The sequence below is a fragment of the Rutilus rutilus genome (assembly GCF_951802725.1).
Source record: "Rutilus rutilus genome assembly, chromosome: 22".
NCBI lineage: Eukaryota > Metazoa > Chordata > Actinopteri > Cypriniformes > Leuciscidae > Rutilus > Rutilus rutilus.
In genome coordinates this window covers 29,525,057-29,543,085 of record NC_140227.1, presented here as the reverse complement: position 1 = coordinate 29,543,085, position 18,029 = coordinate 29,525,057, and the positions used below count along the sequence as shown (strand labels likewise).

Genomic DNA, 18,029 nt, shown 5'->3' with positions numbered 1-18,029 from the left:
TTGCTGAGCAGGGTAACGCGGGGCTAGTTGTAACACACTTGTTTTAAATACTTCCACACATGCTAGCATGACGAAACTTGGTGTATTTACTAGTAGTTGCCGCCAAAAAAAAGATATCCATAGACATTTATTAAACCATAGCAAAAAAGTACATTTCTTACTTAAGTAAATTTTTCATCTCTATTTTTTGTGTTTATTTAAAATTAGACAAATCTGATATTATTTTAATATCCAATATGTTATTTAACAGTTGAGATAGTTCTTTAATCTAACACTAGCCGGGTTTAAATCCCAGTTGTGCAGGTGGGGCATGTTGTCACAATGCGTTACAATGTGACAACTATTAGAAATATGCTATTATATTCTATACTTTTATTAATTCTATTGAGAAAACATGAGAAAAAGGTGAATAAAGACTGAGAGTCAATGTTCAGAAATTACTAATTATTTATTTGTTTTGAACTATGTTGTATAGCTGTGTTTCCCTGTGTTCGTAGTCAAAACTCAAAAATGAGTTTATATTTAATTATTAAAAAATGCCATTATTTTATATGAAAAAGTTAATAATTGTATTTTATTTAGAAAATATTTTAGTTTGTCTTGTTTTTTTTTTTATTAGATCAGATAACATTTTAAGCTGTCATTATGGTCATGTTACAATGTGCCCCTCACATGTTACAAAGTACCCCACCTTTGGGGCATGTTGTCACATTTCACTTCCATTCTTTAGGGGTATATCAAGAAAAAAGTATATACTGTATTAATAAAACAAAACCACATAATTGTACTAGACATGTGGGAAATTTATGTAAAATGAACCATAAGTAGATTTACACAAACTGAGAAAGTAAAAAAGCGTTACTTTGTGCCCCGCTCTCCCCCACAAAAGAAGATATTTTAAAGAATGTCAGTACTCAAACAGTTGATGGGCCCCATTGACTTCCATAGTATTTTTTTTCTATACTATGGAATTCAATGGGTGCTGTCAACTGTTTGGTCACACATATTGTTTAAAATATCTTCTTGTGTGTTCAGCAGAGAAAATAAATTCATATAGGTTTGGAACAACTTGAGGGTGAGTAAAGGATGACTGAATTTTCATTTTGGGGTGAACTATCCCTTTAACTGTTACCGTCCCACATTTATCGCCTTTTTCATATTACATATATTAGTAATCATCATGTATTAGGTATCATTCGAAAGCTTACAAACTCAAAATTCATCCTGTGTAAGCCATTTTGAAATTGGACGTTATGTTACCATGGAAACAATACTCTAATTTCTTTTAGCAGGCTCATCCACGGCAGGTTTCATATTACAAAATTAATTTTTAACTACTTTATAATCAAAACCTTTTCTAATCTTGACAAAACACATATCATCTGAAAGGTCTGAGTCTCAAGGTTCCATATTTTGTATAGAAGTGATATTTGGACATAAATGTATTCATTTATTATAAGAGAATGCATTAACAAATTCATTGGAATGTGGGTGATACCTGGTGGCTATTTTTATGGTACAGTGCCTAAACTAAATCCATAGGAACTTAAAGGGGTGGTATAATACCCTTTTCACAAGATGTAAAGTCTTTGATGTCCCCAGAGTGTGTATGTGAAGTTTTAGCTCAAAATACCCCACAGATATTTTTATATAGCATGTTAAAATTGTCAATTTTTGAGGGTGAGCAAAAACGCACCGTTTTGTGTCTGTTCCTTTAAATGCAAATGAGCTGCTGCTCCCGGCACAGGGGGCGGAGCTTCAACAGCTTGCACTCACACAGACATGCACTGAAAATTTCAAAAACTTTTAGCCTTTTATGTTCAAACCGGATTCAGACAATGATGGAGAGACTCAAGAAGAAGTGACAACATGTAGAAGCAACAGGACGTTTCTGAATGGTTAGTTGATGAATTTATGTAGCTTATGTGTATTTATTTTCTAGTCATTGATTAGCATATTCTGTCATGATAATCTATAAATCGTGGTCCGGGGGCGGGGTTTATGTAAATTTTAGGGTTGGTGATGTCACTAACCCGGGAGGAATGTCGTGTAGTCTCTACCAGCCGTTTGTTGTAGTCCTTATAAAAGCAATTTCTTTAAAAGCAAATATCTCCCTTTGCTTTGAACTTTGAGCATTGTAACTTTGCAGATGTTGTTTATGCTCAAACAGCAACATTACACACTAACTAAAGTTAGAAAAGTGAAATCATAATCAACCACCCCTTTAAATTTTTGTGAAATCAACTTCAAATTTGGAACACAACTTGGATGGACATATGGCTTTGATTTTATCGTAATTTTAGAGCGAACATTTTGTAAAACACATATTTTATATAGAATAAAAAATATTTAGTTCAGTACATTTAATTTAGAGTAAATTTAAACTAAAATAGCATTCCATAATATTCCAACCCAGCTAGCAAAATGTCTATTAGACGTTGAATAGACGTAAATTTTCAACGTCTAATTACGACTTTTCAACGTTGAAAACAGGTCGATCTTCAACGTCTTGATGGAATATGTAAAACTCGTTAAATTTATTTGAGATAATAATGAACATGGTTTGGTAGTTTGTTTTTCTCCGTTATTTTAGCATATAACAGACTTATCCTGTATTAGATTATCAGTTGAATACATGTGGTATCTTAGATGATCAGTTGAAAACACGTAGTCAAACAGTCCTGCCAAAACTACTTAGTTGAAATCACGTCGTAAACCAGTCCAAGGCGTATTTTCAACCATATCTCAACGTTGAAAGGTTGAATTACAACCATTTAAGTTTGGATAGTGCATTTTTCACATCTATTCTCAAAAAGAGGGGTGACAGTTAAGGCCTGTTCACACCAAAGACAATAGCTATAAATATAACAATAAAGATATAGTCCTAAAAATCTTTCTCAATATTAAAGAATAGCTGAGTTCACACCACAGCTATAACGATAACGATAATGGAATGATTTTATCCAGCTGATGAACGATAAAAACATTGACAGCCAATCAGAATCTATCTTCTTGTTTGGAGCTCGAGCATTTAAAGTGACAGACACGCTTAGAATAAACAGAACAATATGGTCCGCTGGTGTGGATGCTATTGTTATCTTTATAGTTATCTTTATAGTTGTCTTTATTTATCTTTATAGTTATCATTGTTGGTGTGGATGGGCTTTTAAGGGGTTAAAAGCCACATGGACCTTCAAGATGTCAAGATTGACATCATAGTTGGGTAAACTTCAATAGCGGTGAATGAGAGACAACATTAAAAAAAATTGTGTTCCCATTTGCTCAAATAACAAAAGAAAAACTCCACAATGATGTGTTTTCACAACTTTAAAAAGAGGAAAAGAATAGAGAGAGAGATTGATAAAGGCAGTCAGAAGAGAGAAAGATTAACTTAACTGAAGTAAACTTTACTGTCAGCTGTAGCCAATTAGAAACACCCTCACAGCAGCGTTAACTAGTTACTTGTTTCAAAGGTAATATAATACAAAGTATAGTGTTATAAATGTAGCCTACATACATAAAAAAAAAGACAAATATACAACATTTTGCAGGATTTACGATGTTGATGATGCGCCAAAAGGCGTCATCACAGTCTGTGTCCATTAAGGAGTGCTAGCAAACCAACACCTTTCTGAAGTTAATGATTTACTATACACCGATGTTGAGTACAATATTTATTTATTTTTCTCTTGGTCTGTATTGATTATTTAATGTAAATCATTAATTTACAACGTTCTAATTGAGGAAGACAGACTTAAGTTACTGACCTTTGATGTACTAAACCACACCCTCAATTATCTTATAGAATATGTTAGCCTTTATTTTGGCCTCAAAATATATATATTGTAGACTAGAGAGATTCATATAGCAGCCATTTACATTTACAAGTACTGAGTTTACGGGAAAAAATAATTTCGGCAAGTGATTAAATAACTAACAGATAATAGTTGCCATTGTCATATTTATGTAATATGCCCCGCCCCTCGAGCGCATGGTTTGAATTCCCGAAGCTGTGATTGGCCTATACGAGTGTCACTCACGTCATGTCTTACACAAGTGGGCGTGTGTATATAACAGCGGCGAGTTTGTGTGCTTGTGTAATGTGAAGTGTAAAGAACCGCAGAAGGAACAAGGAGACAATTTTCACACCTAAAGGCCAAAAATAAACTGTAAGAAAATGTCGTCTGTGAATTTGACCAGCCTTGGAGCCAACCAACTAAAAAACACCACGTCTGGAGAGGTAATAATTCAACTACAATGTTCCTATAAGTTAGCATTCAACTAACGTTAGGCAGACTACAGTGATGTTCTGAATCATTTCCAAACCTTAAATGAGTGCTAAAGAGTGCTAAATAACAAGAAATACAGTACTGCGTTATATTAAAATCATTTAAATTACAATTTCAAAGTGTAGTCATGAAAAACACTTCCTGGTTTGAGTTTTCACATTGTGACAACAATAATTTGCAGGTGTCAAATGCACTGATAATAACACATTATGAGTCTTTATAATCTAATGCAACAAAACCATACTTTAAACCTATGCAGTTATGAGATTCTTTTGAGATTTTCTTCTTCTAGTTGGGTGTATTGATATTTAAAGTAATATATGTAATGTTATTTGCCTTCTAAGTTATATTTAAAATTTCTAAATATATATATATTTTTTGAAGTTTTAAGTCTTTGAATGCATATTTTTCAAACCATTTAAAACATGCATGTGACTCAATTTATTTTAAATCCCTAAAAGTGAAATTACTTGAATACCTAAATACTTGAAAGTTAAAGTTTATTGAAATAAATAATTCTCACTCAGTAAGTCACATGATAAATTACCATGAACATTCCATTCATTCTTTTCAGAATCAGGAATTCAGGTTTTTGTCACACATTAACATTTTAAATATGTAGTCTCTTAATTATGAGCTCATAAAAACGGCATGTGTAATAATTTTAAATGAATTAGAAATTTGAACTCTAGCATGTCATGGCTTCATATGCAGTGTCAACCACCCAAAAATGTAAAAAAAATAAAGTTGGTATCATCCATATGCGTGCTATTCCAGATTAGCTGGAACTAATGAATGAAAATGTGATTTGTCTGTTGATCTGTTAGTCTCTTGTCTTGTTCATTAGATGGTGGAGGTTGGTTCTCTGTGGCGGGAGCAGACGGTCATTCTCTTCTTCTTGCGGAGGTTTGGTTGTCAGGTGTGCCGGTGGATGGCAGCGGAGGTCAGTAAACTGGAGAAAGACCTGAAAGCAAATGGCATCGCTCTGATTGGCGTCGGACCGGAAGAGATGGGAGTGAAGGAGTTCAAGGATGGGGGATTCTTCAAGGGCGGTGAGGATTTGACACTTGGCATTATGTTGTTTAATAATGTTCCTAATTTCTTAGTTTTACACTGTTTCTCAAATATGCAGTGGGTTATTAAAGTCTGAGACCACAGTGAAAGATCTAGTAGTGTTATATGAAGGCCTGTTCAGACCAAAGACAATATCTATAGCGATAATGATAAAGATAAGAGTTCTAAATATAAATGAATAGCAGAGTGCAAAACACAAATGCAATGTAACGATAATGACACAGAGAAACAGTATCATTGAAATCACTTTTAGATTTACTGACGAGACGACGTGCAAATTAATGAACAAACGCAGCCGGATCATTTCCACAATAACCAACGCAATCTGCCAAGAGAAGCGCAAATTAGCATCTGGTTTAAGACATGCTTTTTATGGGCGGTTAATAATGGCACAAATACCAGTAAATTGACTTGCACAAACCTTAGTGAATCACTTTGCATGATTCATTTGAATACTCTCTTCCCATAAGTTTTGTGTCTAAAAGGGAAACTCCTGCAAATAATATCAGCCGCAAAGATAACCCTGTTCACGCCTTTTCAGCGATTATTTTACACTGTGTGTCTTTAGTAAATCCTGACAGTAGTTTTTCAACACCGAAAGAAAGTTTGCGCTTGTTATCTTTATAGTTATCTATATTGGTGTGAACGGGCCTTGACTCATAATGCATTTGGGTTTGTTTTGACCCAGAAGAGATGCATAAAAAATTCTTTAAAAATGCGTAGGTTTTAGTATAGGAACCAAACTTTGGAAATGTGTCAAGACTATGAAAAACATATAATTTTTTTTTTTTTTACAAATATATATAAAAAAAAGAGATTTAAACATTTAAACCTGGAAATGAAAGAAACTGTAAAATAATGCATGACATAACATAACACACTAAGTGTTTGATCAAATGCATGTAACTGAGTGACACTGATCATTTTCTTGCTTCAATTGAAGCACAAGATGCTCAACTTCTCCTTGTGCTGGATTCGGGTTTTCTTCGAGCGTCTCCAAGGCAGGAAATAACAAATTATCAAATGCAAAATGCAGATTTCACAAGTGCACTCTTGGACCCCATTGAGTTAAAGAATGATTTCAATACTGCATTCTTTCTTCTGAAATAAGTGATAACCTCAGGTTAAGCTCATTGTGTGGGTTTTGAATTTATTAGTGATAAAACACGTGTTTTTTTACTGTCTTTTGTACCTGTTACTGTGCTAGCCATGCCTGTGTTTACCTTGGGTTTGCCACTGATAAAAGGTGTCAGGCGTTTTCCTGATCCTGTGAATATTTAACTTTTTCTTTGTTCTAGACATCTACATTGACGAGAAGAAACAGTGTTACAAAGATTTAGGCTTTAAAAGGTATGAGGTTCAACTTAAGGAAAAGTTAAAGGAATAGTTCAGCCAAGAATAAAAAAATTCTCTCTCAAAATGTACTCACCCTCAAATTGTTATAAACATGTTGTATTGAACACAAAAGAAGATATTTTGAAGTATGTTGGTAACCAGACAGTTTATGGACCCCATTGACTTCAATAGTATGAAAAAAAGTCAATGGGGTCCATTAATGGTCTGGTTACCGATATTCTTCATGCAATCTTCCTTTGTGTTCAGCAGAAGAAAGAAATTCATAAAGGTTTAGAAGGTGAGTAAATGATGACAGAATTTTTATTTTTGGGTGAACGAATGCGTGATGTTGGACCATGACACAAGCATGACAAAAATCCTCTGGTTTCCAATCTCAGGTACAATGCCATGAATGTGGTTCCAGCTGCCATGGGAAAGAAAGTACGAGAAATTGCCTCAAAGGTATGTACATTGCCTTTAATAGTCATTTTTTAATTCAAATTGTGATTCTGGCCTAATGATAATTAGTGACTAATGAGATGTCTTAATTGTAAACAGTTTTAATAATGACCAAATCCAAGGTGTTAAATAAATAATAGCTTCTGATTCATGTTTTTTCACCCTGTCTTGAAGGCAAGTGCAGAAGGAATTCAAGGAAACTTTAGTGGAGATCTTCTGCAGAGTGGAGGCATGCTCATCGTCGCAAAAGGTAAAAAAGTTTCTGAGTCAGATGTCATATTTTCATCATTTTCACTAGGAAAATGTATTGGTCCAGTCTTTTATCGTTTTTTATAGTGATTATCTTGTTCTTCCTCTGTGCACTGATAAATGTGTCATAGAGGAGAACCGAAACTTGTAATCTAAGCAGTCTGCATTATTGTCACTAGAGGGCAGCATGGCTTCGTATTTAAAAAATGTAGCACATGCAAATCTGTTCTGTGCCATGAGAAATAATGTGAAGAAATCTGTTTGTAGCTGAGATTAACATTTTACAATAATACCTTGATGTGTCTGTGAACTGTTTCTGGGTCTCAGGGTGCCACCAGTATGGCTTGCACTTATTCAGAAATACAACTAAACATGTTTTCCTAGTACTTGAACTCTCATTAACTCTCATTACTTGAATGCAACTGGATGTTGAAGTTTGTTTGTAATTCTCATTAATCTCATGATGGTTCTCATTAGATTCTCATTGCTGTAACAGAGTGATGAGAATATTTGTCCAGACGCAATTGTTTTTCTAATTAAAATAGATTCATTTAAAGTGGTGGTTGAATATGATTTCACTTTTCTAACTTTAGTTAGTGTGTAATGTTGCTGTTTGAGCATAAAGAACATCCTGCAAAGTTACAATGCTCAAAGTTCAGAGCAAAGGGAGATATTTGCTTTTAAAGAAATCGCTTTTTAAGGACTACAACAAACGTCTGGTAGAGACTACACGACATTCCTCCCGGGTTAGTGACATCACTAACCCTAAAATTTACATAAACCCCGCCCCCTGAACACGATTTATAGATTATCAAGACAGAATATGCTAATCAATGACTAAAAGATAACTACACATAAGCTACATACATTTACCAACTAAACATTCAGAAATGTTGTCTACATGTTGTCACTTCTTCCTGAGTCTCTCCATCTTTCTGACTCCGGTTTGAACATAAAAGGCTAAAAGTTTTTGACATTTTCAGTGCATGTGTGTGTGAGGTAAAAGAACACAAGCTCTTGAAGCTCCGCCCACTGTGCCGTGAGCTGCAGCTCATTTGCATTTAAAGGGACAGACACAAAAACGGTGCGTTTTTGCTCACCCTCAAAAAGTGACGGTTTTAACATGCTATATAAAAATATCTGTGGGGTATTTTGAGCTAAAACTTCACATACACACTCTGGGGACATCAGAGACTTATTTTACATCTTGTGAAAAGGGCATTATACCACCCCTTTAATGTTTAAACAGTACCACCATAACGTTTCATGAAATATCACAATGCTAAATGTGTCACTCTGTTCAGGTGGAGAAAAGGTTTTGCTGCATTTTGTCCAGAAAACGCCTGCAGACAACGCATCTCTGGAGGACATCACCAAAGCTCTCGGGATCTCGGCGAACGTCCAGGCCGGTGAAAAGCCACAGGTAAAACAGGAAGCATTTGTAAGGTCGAACCTCTTTGGCCCGGTTTACACCTGGTATTGAGATGCATTTTGGTCGATAGGTTCACAAGTAGACACATTCCCGTTTACACCTGTTTTTTTATCCATCTCTTTTGTCCACTTTCGCCCACTTCTGTCCTGATTTCTTCGAGGGGTGGGTAAATGTATGGGCTTTAGATCTTTCGATCTAATGGATGAAAGAAGCTCACGCAATTTATATATGAACGTGACCGGAGACGACGTAAAAACATACAGAGAGCATCAGCTTTAGTTTCTGCTCTGACCGCTTTAAGACCACACCGATATCAGAAATGGTGACAGAACATTGTGCTTTGGGACGTTTTTCATCTTCAAACCAAACCTGGGTCTTAATACCGACAAAGTCCCGTCTGGCTATCGCACTTTTCATAATGTTTGTGCTTTAGGTCTGTAGGCCGAGAGTGGGCGTCTTTAGTGGCTGTTCAAACGCATTTGAACACAGGAGCGTTTACACTATGAGAGCAATCCGGTCTAATGCATTTTACCTTTTGTAAGTGGTTGAAAGTGGACAAGCTCAAAACGTTTTCGACCCCGTTTACATCTGTATTTAGTGTCGTCCACTTGTGATCCAATCGACCAAAATGCATCTTAACACCAGATGTAAACAGGGCCTTTCATACTGGAGTATAGTCAGATGTCACATGTAAAGTTAGTGGTTGTGATTGTTATTGGGTAAACCAGTCAGGAGTTCTTCCTCTAAATTGTTTCTGGATATTTTATGGTAATAGGAACAACATTGCAATAAATAATGAAATCCATTAATCCAACCACACAAAACAAGCATTAAAATCAGTTAAAACAGCCAAAAATCTTTAGTAAAAGTGAGTAAAAAATATTCTTAAATCTCGTTATCCTTAATCCTTAGCCAGTAAATAATGAACAACTGGTAAATTCATGGGTTAAAATGAGTGGACATTCAGCTCTTAAAAGTTCTTTACAAAAATCGATTCAAATTAATTAAATATATATTTTAAATAGACTACAGCATTTAACATGCCTAAGACTTTTGCATGCACAGTAACATGCACAATACTGTGTGTATATATATATATACAAGAGATTGGCATGGTTTTATTTCAGTTAGCCTAATAGCTAGTTTGATTTGCATTGAGAGATGATCTTATGGAAAGTACCCCATGCCAATCTCTAGGTATGGTGAAGGCTATGTGATGATGTGGGGCTATTTTAATTCCAAAGGCCAAGGGAACTTTATCAGGATGCATAGTATCCTAAAAAATAAAAATAAAAATACTTAAAAATAAAAATCTGCCTGCCTCTATGGGAATTTAACATAGGGGTGTCCAAACTTATGCACCCTGTATTTTAAGGAAGAACATTTATTTATTTACGATACATTATTCATTAAAAAAAACAACTGGTGTCCTTAAAGGTTGGATTTTTCCTAATTTTTTAAATTAAGGCATTAAGTTCAGTTTCCAAAAGAAGATTTTTTTATTCCTCTTTTTAGTCAACTTTAGCATGGGTGTCTAAACTTATGCATAGCACTGTACATAGGATTTAAGTCATACTGCCCACCTCTAATAACTATCTGAAGTGTTTTAAATGGCTCAGATTGAAGTTTTTTGTTTTTTAAAATGACTATATTCTTTCAAACAAGTTGTTTCAGTATTGTACTCATGTTGATGCTTGATATTGTATTACTTATGAACAAGTGATTCTTCTCCACAAACTGTCTAACATTACCCTCTAGTATATGTTTCTACTTTAATTGACTCAAAAATATGTGACCACACTATTGCAATAACGTATTTTTAAGGCCAGTCTAAATACTCTTTTTGTGTATTGTGTTGGGTTACTTCACATTACAAGGACAATTTCACTGTGGCTTTTACTGCAGTAAAGAGTTTATAGAGTGTAAGATTTTAAGTTGCATTGATCCATGCAACCACACAAGAACGTTTAAATTGCATCCACGGTGAAACCAGGACACCAGAGACATCCTTACCTTGTTTTGCTCAATTTCGTTGGAATAATATCTTGTATTTTTTTTTACCTCAGTGACTTAAATAGACCAGAATATGAGGAAAAGCACAATTAAACCCTTAAAGGCCTCCACAAGACATGCTAAAGAATCCGTGTTCTGCCGCAGCGTGACCTAATTCATGTCAACGAGCAACTTCACCAATCGCTGTTCTAGAGAGAAAGGCTTGAATCTCTCTGATGTTAGAGCACAGATGCTTTGGCTTACGTAAGTGGATGTTTGAACAAGTGAAGTGATTGTGGGGTAGAACAGAGTCTTGTTGTGAGGCTCATCTCTTGGTTTAGTGTGATCTTAACCACCCTGAGGTCCCATGATGCACCTGGGCGTGAGATTACAGTGGAGCTCCTCTAACGACAAAACCCACTAAAACCAGCAGATGCCATTTTTACTGCTTTTTTTCTTACATAGACGTACAACTCCTAAAGTCACACACGGTGTGAATTAAGGACTTTACCGTGGTATCCTGCAGGAAATGGCACTTTTTGCCTTTCTTTTCCTTGTCAAGCTCAAGATGAGGTGAAGTAGACACGCACTCTTTGTATGTCCAGTCGAGGAAGCAAAAACTTTCTCCATAGAGAATCCCCAGAGAAACAGAAGAAATAGAGCAACTGATTGTTAGAATAATCTTGTAAAGCCTAACATATGACATTATTATTATTTTTTTTAAGTTTATTGAACCTTTTAGACAAAATCTTAAAAATGTAATTAAGAATTTTAAATGAGTACAAATAAAACAAGCTTAATAAAACATTTTGTATACATTTCTTAATTCATAATAACTCAATTTGATAGAATATTACTATTAATTGAAATGTGTAAATCTTGAAAAAAGGATTTTTTTATTTTATTTTTAGCTCAAAAAGCACCTAAATCTTATTCAAACTGAGCAAAAATATGCAATTTGGTGCAGTTGCTGATATTTTAATGGCTGAAAAGATTCTCATCACTTGTAGTATAGATCTTTGTAACAGTTTAACAGATACTTATCATAATTATCATATTAATAATATCACTCTATATGTGACCCTGGACCAGAAAACCAGTCACATGGGTCAATTTCTTGAAATTGAGATTTATACATCATCTGAAAGCTGAATAAATAAGCTTTCCACTGATGTATGGTTTGTTAGGATAGAACAATATTTGGTCGAGATACAACTATTAGAAAATCTGGAATCTGAGGGTGTAAAAAAATGTAAACATTGAGAAAATCTCCTTTAAAGTTGTGCATTTATGTTCACGATTGTGCTGCACTCACTCACACAAATAAATGTTTTATATATTTACGGTAGGAAATTTACTAAATATCTTCATGGAACATTTTCTTTACTTAATATCCTAATGATTTTCGGCATAAAAGAAAAATGGATAATTTTGACCCATACAATGTATTGTTGGCTATTGCACACATGCGACTTATGACTGGTTTTGTGATCGAGGGTCACATATCTGCCAATACTATGTCTTAGTAAGATATTTAAATGCTTAGTTTAATGATCAAAGCTCTGTAGTTTTTATTGTGAGGACAAACATATAATGTTATGCAATACAATGCCGATTACCATTTCTCAAAAGCCTGATGGATCATATTTGATACTCATGATTAAAATAAAATAAAAAAATAAACGTGTGTTGAGATTGATAATCTAGTAAAGCTAAGTTGCTTCAGTCTAGTTAATGTTCATCCTGAAATATTAATAACAATACAAAAGTTAATCTTAGGTTTACTAAAAATCAGTAAAGATTTCACAGCAAAAAGACACGTGAACCACGAGCCGAAGAGGGACGCTTTTACAATTACACTAAAACACTTAAAAAGTTAATAAGCTTAAAAGTATAATCTATCAATCAGATGACAGAAGGCATGTAGTAGATTGTGTGCAACAGGTCATTCATCAAAGTTGATCATTTAGAGGCCTTTTGCATATCAAACGGTATAGAAATCTTCTGGTTTAACTGTTTTAGCCTCTATAAAAGCTTAGTAACTCTGTGTGTGTAGATGTGTGTGTCTTCAGAGGACTTTGAATATAGTGCACAAGCACAAGTCAAACGGACTGCTTTGATTATGCTTTTATGATGCTTTGTTGTCATTTTGGGAGCTCAACTGTCCCAGTACTTCTTCAGTTTCATCATACTGATTGCATGCAAGACAGAAAAACATGTGCGAGTAAATAATGACAGAATTTAGATTTGGATTTCCAGCACAATCCAGTTCCAACTGAGATTTTCGTTGCTTAACCTTTATTTCCCAGTACAGTCAAGAAGTATAGAAGTACACGGACACACAAAATTGTATAAAAGTCTTTGCATTTATAACATGTATTCCCTTATATTTCTGGCCTTATTAATACATGTCTTGCTGCAATTCGGAGAATACACCGCTGAATTGTTGTTCTTGTGATTTTAATGAGGTGAATAAACCAGTCAGAAAGCCTACAGATGTTCTGACACACGTTTGTTCTCATTTGGACAAAACGTTTAAAGTCAAAATAACAAAAATGTGCTATTCTTTCATTAAATGGTTAGTCGTTCTTAACCCTCTGATGGTTTACGGGGTCTTTTTGACCCCAAATGACATTTGCTCAAATTAAAAAAAATGTTCCCTTTGTCCAAATGGTATGAAACCTTCTACGGCTCTCAACACTTTCTAGATCTACAAAAAAAAAAACATTTAAAATGATCCATGTTATCCCCATGAATGAAAGTTAGAAATCTGGGTCTTTTATAAAGTGAATTTTACATCAAATGCTGTTTTTTTGTAAAAAGCTTATTTAAATAAATATTTATTTATTTATTTATAGAAATTTAAAATATATCATAAATTCTCCAAAAACTGCACAAATGTTGAGTAAAAACATTAACAAACAGAATAAAATTACATTTGTAAAAAAAAAAAAAAAAAACTATTATCTTGTTACAAAATTAAATGTTATTGTCTGGGGTCCCAAAGACCACGAGTGTAGACAAAAATAAAGACCATCAGAGGGTTAATAAATCTAATTAATCACATTGATATTATGAGCACTTATAAGGAATTAATCACCAGATTTGCAAAAGTTTGGAGCTTGTGATCAGTGAGAAATATAAAATGAGTTTAGTTTGCATACATTACCAGTCAAAAGTTTGGAATAAGACTTTTTTTTTTTGTCATTAAGTCAGAAAAATTTTTTCTTTTTTTTTGTCATTTATAAAAAAAAATAGTCAAAAATACAGTGATAACTCTAATATTGTGAAATATTATTACAATTTAAAATAACATATTTTAAATTGTAATTTATTCCTTTAATCAAAGCTGAATTTCCAGCACCATTACTCCAGCACGCGATCCTTCAGAAATCATTCTAATATGCCGTCAATTGGTGCTCATTAAATAATGGTTCTTATTATTAATGTTGAAAACTGTTTTCGCTGCTTAATCAGCCATTCTGATTGCAAGGGACATTCATTTCATCAGTTTTCTTCCGAGCAAAAGTTTTGTGAAGTGGCACTCCATATTTTTAGAAGGCTTTATTCTGAGCTATTATTGTGGCCTCGTTTGTTTTACTTCTTGCCGAAGTCAAAAGTCTGGCTACTCGAGAAGAATCCATTGTGTCGTACCACACCCTCAGCTCTACCAGAAGACCTTTAGTCCATCTGAAGAATAAACATGTGTCATTCAGCAGCATATCTCAGCGCAGATCGGCCCCGAAGGTCTTGCAGGAAGGAAGGGCCCAACAGACGCAGTCGAGAGCCCAAACCCAGTGTCGTCACTGGAGGACATGGGAGAGTCTCAAGGGAAATCGATTCGACCAATAAATTGTATGCATTCAATAATAGATCTGTCAAGGGCGTGGTTATGGTTTTGAGAAGACGTTCATAACCTGCAGATAACGTCCTCACATTTGCTTTTAGTTGTTGTTGTCTTCAACCATTAGATGATGCTCCGAATAAACACATTTGTTCGGCAGACGTGCATGAATAACGGCGACTGATTTATTTCTATTAATATGACGAAGCACCACAGCTGCTCTGTATTAAACAGTTACTTTTGGAGTAGCCGACGTTGCTTTGAAGTTCAATAACAGGACGTGTCGCAGGTCTTGTCTACCCATTAAAGACTGCCGGTGTCTGTTGTCGTTTTTTGAGCCACCGATGCCATTTCCTCCGTGGGATTGTGGGGTGCGATCGGTTACTTTCACACGACTGTAAATCCAATGACAGACTGACCTGTGCGTCCGAGTTCTCCTTTGATTTTTATCTTGAAAGATCGACTTTCTTTTATTAAAGGCAGAGTTCATCCGAAAAAAATGTAAATTCGGTTACACTTTATTTTAAGGTGTCATTGTTTCAGAGTAATAATATTTTTAAGTAACAAGTATGTGCTTACTATAGGGTTAGGATAGGATTAGGGTTTGATTTGAGGGTTAGTTGCATGTAATTATGCATAATTTTTCAGTAACTAGTAACCACATGTAACATGGGAAACAAGGACACTGTAAAATAATGTGTTACCATCAACTCTGTCATCATTTACTCACCGTCAAACTCAGATATTTTAAAAATGTGTCAGTGTTTTCTCTTTTCCGTACAGTAAATGAGGTCCAATGTTATACTCAAGTTCTCATTATTCATTTTTACATTTAATATTTCTGTGTCTTTTACAGTGCAGTGAAGATGTCTGCACGAGATAGAGGATTCAATGTTCTTCAGGGATGAATGGACTGTGATTCCTGGTTATCCAGTGTTAAATTCCCCCTAATCTGATTCAAATCATCTTTTACATGTATGTGATACTTTGGTTTAGATGCTAAAATATAATGCACTGATCATACATTTACAATGAGCATTTTTGATGCATTCTGTCTGTTGTTGAAGAGTAATTAACAGTAACTCACAGTAGTTGTGTGAATAAACACTAATGCTGCTTTGATCCTCAAATCCTCAAAGTGTGTTTTGTCATACGATACTCCATTTAATGAGATTCTTTTATAAACCTGAATTTATAGATTGTTTTTTTCTAAGCACTTCTGACCAAATGTGACTTTGTTAATTTAAGAATGTGAATGACATTTTTATAAGATGTACATATTAAAACTCTAACCAAAGTATATTTGTGTTTTTTTCCGTGTGAATGTGAAAGAAACACATACATTTGTTGCTTTATATAAGTTTATTTTTGATGCTTACATATTTTCTCTTATATATATCATACAATATCTCAGTAAGTTTAAGGTAGCTAAATAACATTTTTAAGCCAAATATGTTTGCTTGAACAATCGATATAGGCAGAACAATATAATTACAAAGCATTCACTTGGAAAGTCGTTAAAACATATAATGGTCTCGATCAAACGTGGACCCCATTTAATATCAAGAGCATTTATGTCAGTACGTATTAACTGAGATATTTCAACAGTCAACTAGTCTATGAACAGAACAAGCCCCAGACATATATTCATATAGCAGCATCTGTGGTCATGTGGCATGTCTTAACATAAGGGTGAATCTCACAAAACCTGGAAAGAATATATATGTAACGCTGGGTTATTTCAACCAATGCTTGGGTCAAATATGGACATAACGGCTGACCTAAACATGGGTTGAAACAACCCAGCATTATTGTATTTATTTTTTGAGTATATATATATATGCCAACTACCCCTAGTTTTTAATTTTAAGTTTGCAATGAAATGTTTTCATGAGATTCATCCTTGGACTGAAAAACAAAAAATAACAGAATCTGTAAAATGGAATTGTTGAGTCTGACAAGTTCTTGGCATTGTCCCTATATAATGCATTGAAAAAGAGACTTCATATTTAATCATCATAAGCTTATTTCTAATTAAACACCTTCAGAACCAACGACACTAAAATGCACACAAATTATGTTTTACAATTCACACTTGGCAAAGTATTTGATAGATTACATGTAGTTATTCTTCCTTCAGTTCAGGTTTCTTCAAAGCAGCCGTATAAACAATCACAGAGGGTGATTTAGTGTTTCACAGATACAAAATAGCAATTTTAAAATGCGATTTTCTCAAAAGCAATCAGCAATCCTTGGCACAGAGAAGTCGCTCTTTAATGCGGTATAAAGAACAGGTAGTTCACATCACACCTCATTTGATTTGTTCTCAATAGTCATAATATTAAAAGCCTTAAGGCAGAAAAAAAAAAAAAGCACAAATAGGCGTCTGGCTGATGAATGCGTGCTATCAGGGAATTGATAATGTTGTGTATATGCATATGTAACATTTTGCCATAATGCACCTGACGTGATTGGCAAGTAAATCAACCCAAACATTGTTAAATACTGTACATAAAACCAATATGCACATTCTCCTCCCTGACCATATTAAAACATTACAATACTGCACATTTAGATAGAGTATGTGTCGCATTATTGGGTCTACTATTGTTTCTAAACCATCGGATTCTATCCGGCACTTTTAAAGCTCAAATCGTTATGTATCCAGTTTTATTGAAAGCCAGAGAGCTGCATTTCTTGTCTGGCAGGTCTTGCATTGGAAAATGCATGCACTAATAAGTCAGGGATTATGTTTTATTTGGCATTTCATCACTTTAAAACCCTTCCCGCCGCTGGCAGAATCCGAAAGTTATAATATTTAATTTGTTCTGAAGTTGCTTGCGTTCAATACATCGCTCATCTCCCGTGCATCAAACAGTACGTGCCATTAAGAGTGGTGTCGAGGTTTAGATTGGCTAGCAATGAAGGCAGATATGAACATTCAAATGATCAAAGTCTCTGTCGTGAGAGATAACAGTCATAATCAATAACCCAAGGCGACCCAAAATCGACGCCGCTGTAAGCTTTCCAAGAACTCGACAATTTTTCTGTCTGACGTCCGTTTGATCTTTTCCATTCTATCATTTCTCCTGCGTCCTGTTCGGCTCTTTAGTTCTGCTGTCATTACGGCTTAATCACGACGGAAATAACAGTCCCCGGCCTTGACCGGGTCTCTAATGAGAGGGCCGGCTCCCGAAAGTGTCCATTCGAGAGACGACTGTCGGCTGTCGCTCCGGATAACACATGAACCCCTGCTGCCCCATTATCCTCCGTCTCAGATCAGTGTATGAAATCAACTTCCTTCAAATCACAAACCCACTGGCTTACGGATCCTTGAGCGAGACCTTTGCTTAAC

At 34.8% G+C, this 18,029-nt stretch overlaps 1 protein-coding gene across 2 annotated transcripts; it reads left to right on the top strand.

Moving 5' to 3' along the window:
- The first annotated feature begins 4,029 nt into the window (after positions 1–4,029).
- Positions 4,030–15,804, top strand: prxl2b (peroxiredoxin like 2B). 2 transcript variants are annotated; one of them, XM_084395640.1, is made up of 7 exons: positions 4,030–4,240; positions 5,137–5,341; positions 6,662–6,713; positions 7,097–7,160; positions 7,332–7,407; positions 8,711–8,829; positions 15,531–15,804. In XM_084395640.1, exons 1-7 carry the CDS (start codon positions 4,178–4,180, stop codon positions 15,555–15,557), a joined length of 606 nt encoding a protein of 201 aa, XP_084251766.1. In that variant the 5' UTR covers positions 4,030–4,177; the 3' UTR covers positions 15,558–15,804. The 2 variants fall into 2 exon arrangements, with proteins under 2 accessions (XP_084251766.1, XP_084251767.1); XM_084395641.1 differs by lacking the exon at positions 15,531–15,804 and adding an exon at positions 10,905–11,628 and having other exon boundaries at positions 4,046–4,240.
- Positions 15,805–18,029: the final 2,225 nt, after the last annotated feature.

What these genes read in the sequence shown, in the direction of transcription:
- prxl2b (XM_084395640.1), top strand. Translation starts at nt 4,178, where the DNA reads ATGTCGTCTGTGAATTTGACCAGCCTTGGAGCCAACCAACTAAAAAAC. An exon ending in AAAACACCACGTCTGGAGAG is followed by an intron (nt 4,241 to 5,136) that starts GTAATAATTCAA and finishes CTTGTTCATTAG; the next exon opens with ATGGTGGAGGTTGGTTCTCT. An exon ending in AAAGATTTAGGCTTTAAAAG is followed by an intron (nt 6,714 to 7,096) that starts GTATGAGGTTCA and finishes TTCCAATCTCAG; the next exon opens with GTACAATGCCATGAATGTGG.